Source organism: Crocuta crocuta, unplaced genomic scaffold (assembly GCF_008692635.1).
Source record: "Crocuta crocuta isolate KB4526 unplaced genomic scaffold, BGI_CrCroc_1.0 scaffold657, whole genome shotgun sequence".
NCBI lineage: Eukaryota > Metazoa > Chordata > Mammalia > Carnivora > Hyaenidae > Crocuta > Crocuta crocuta.
Window position 1 is genome coordinate 853,098 of NW_027529583.1, and position 268 is coordinate 853,365.

The following is a 268-nucleotide window of genomic DNA, read 5'->3' on the forward strand; positions in this document are numbered from 1 at the left end:
TAATCGTGGGAAACCACCTCACCTCTTCAGCCATTTGCAGAAGCGCTTTGTTATTGTTTTCCCATTTGGTACGCCATATTATTGTTTCTTTCTCCAGTTTTTTAATTTTCTTGGTCATCTGTCAACACAATTGCAAATGTAAACTGTAAGTTCCGTTTCTTCTCTCTACACCCAATGGCAGCACAGCGAAGTTCGGCCCGCACCCGCCTTGCCCAGGGGACAGCTGCGCCCGTCTGGCGGCAGCAGAGCTGATCTCAGAAGCTCGTAT

General features: G+C 48.1%; 1 protein-coding gene across 1 annotated transcript in view; it reads right to left on the reverse strand.

Annotated features, from left to right (window-relative positions):
• The window catches only part of TXLNG (taxilin gamma), a 49,844-nt gene that overhangs the window by 1,703 nt on the left and 47,873 nt on the right, over positions 1-268 (reverse strand). The window contains exon 9 of the mRNA XM_077761705.1: positions 23-118. Within this exon, the coding sequence (XP_077617831.1) occupies positions 23-118 (96 nt within the window). The remainder of the gene's footprint in view (positions 1-22; positions 119-268) is intronic.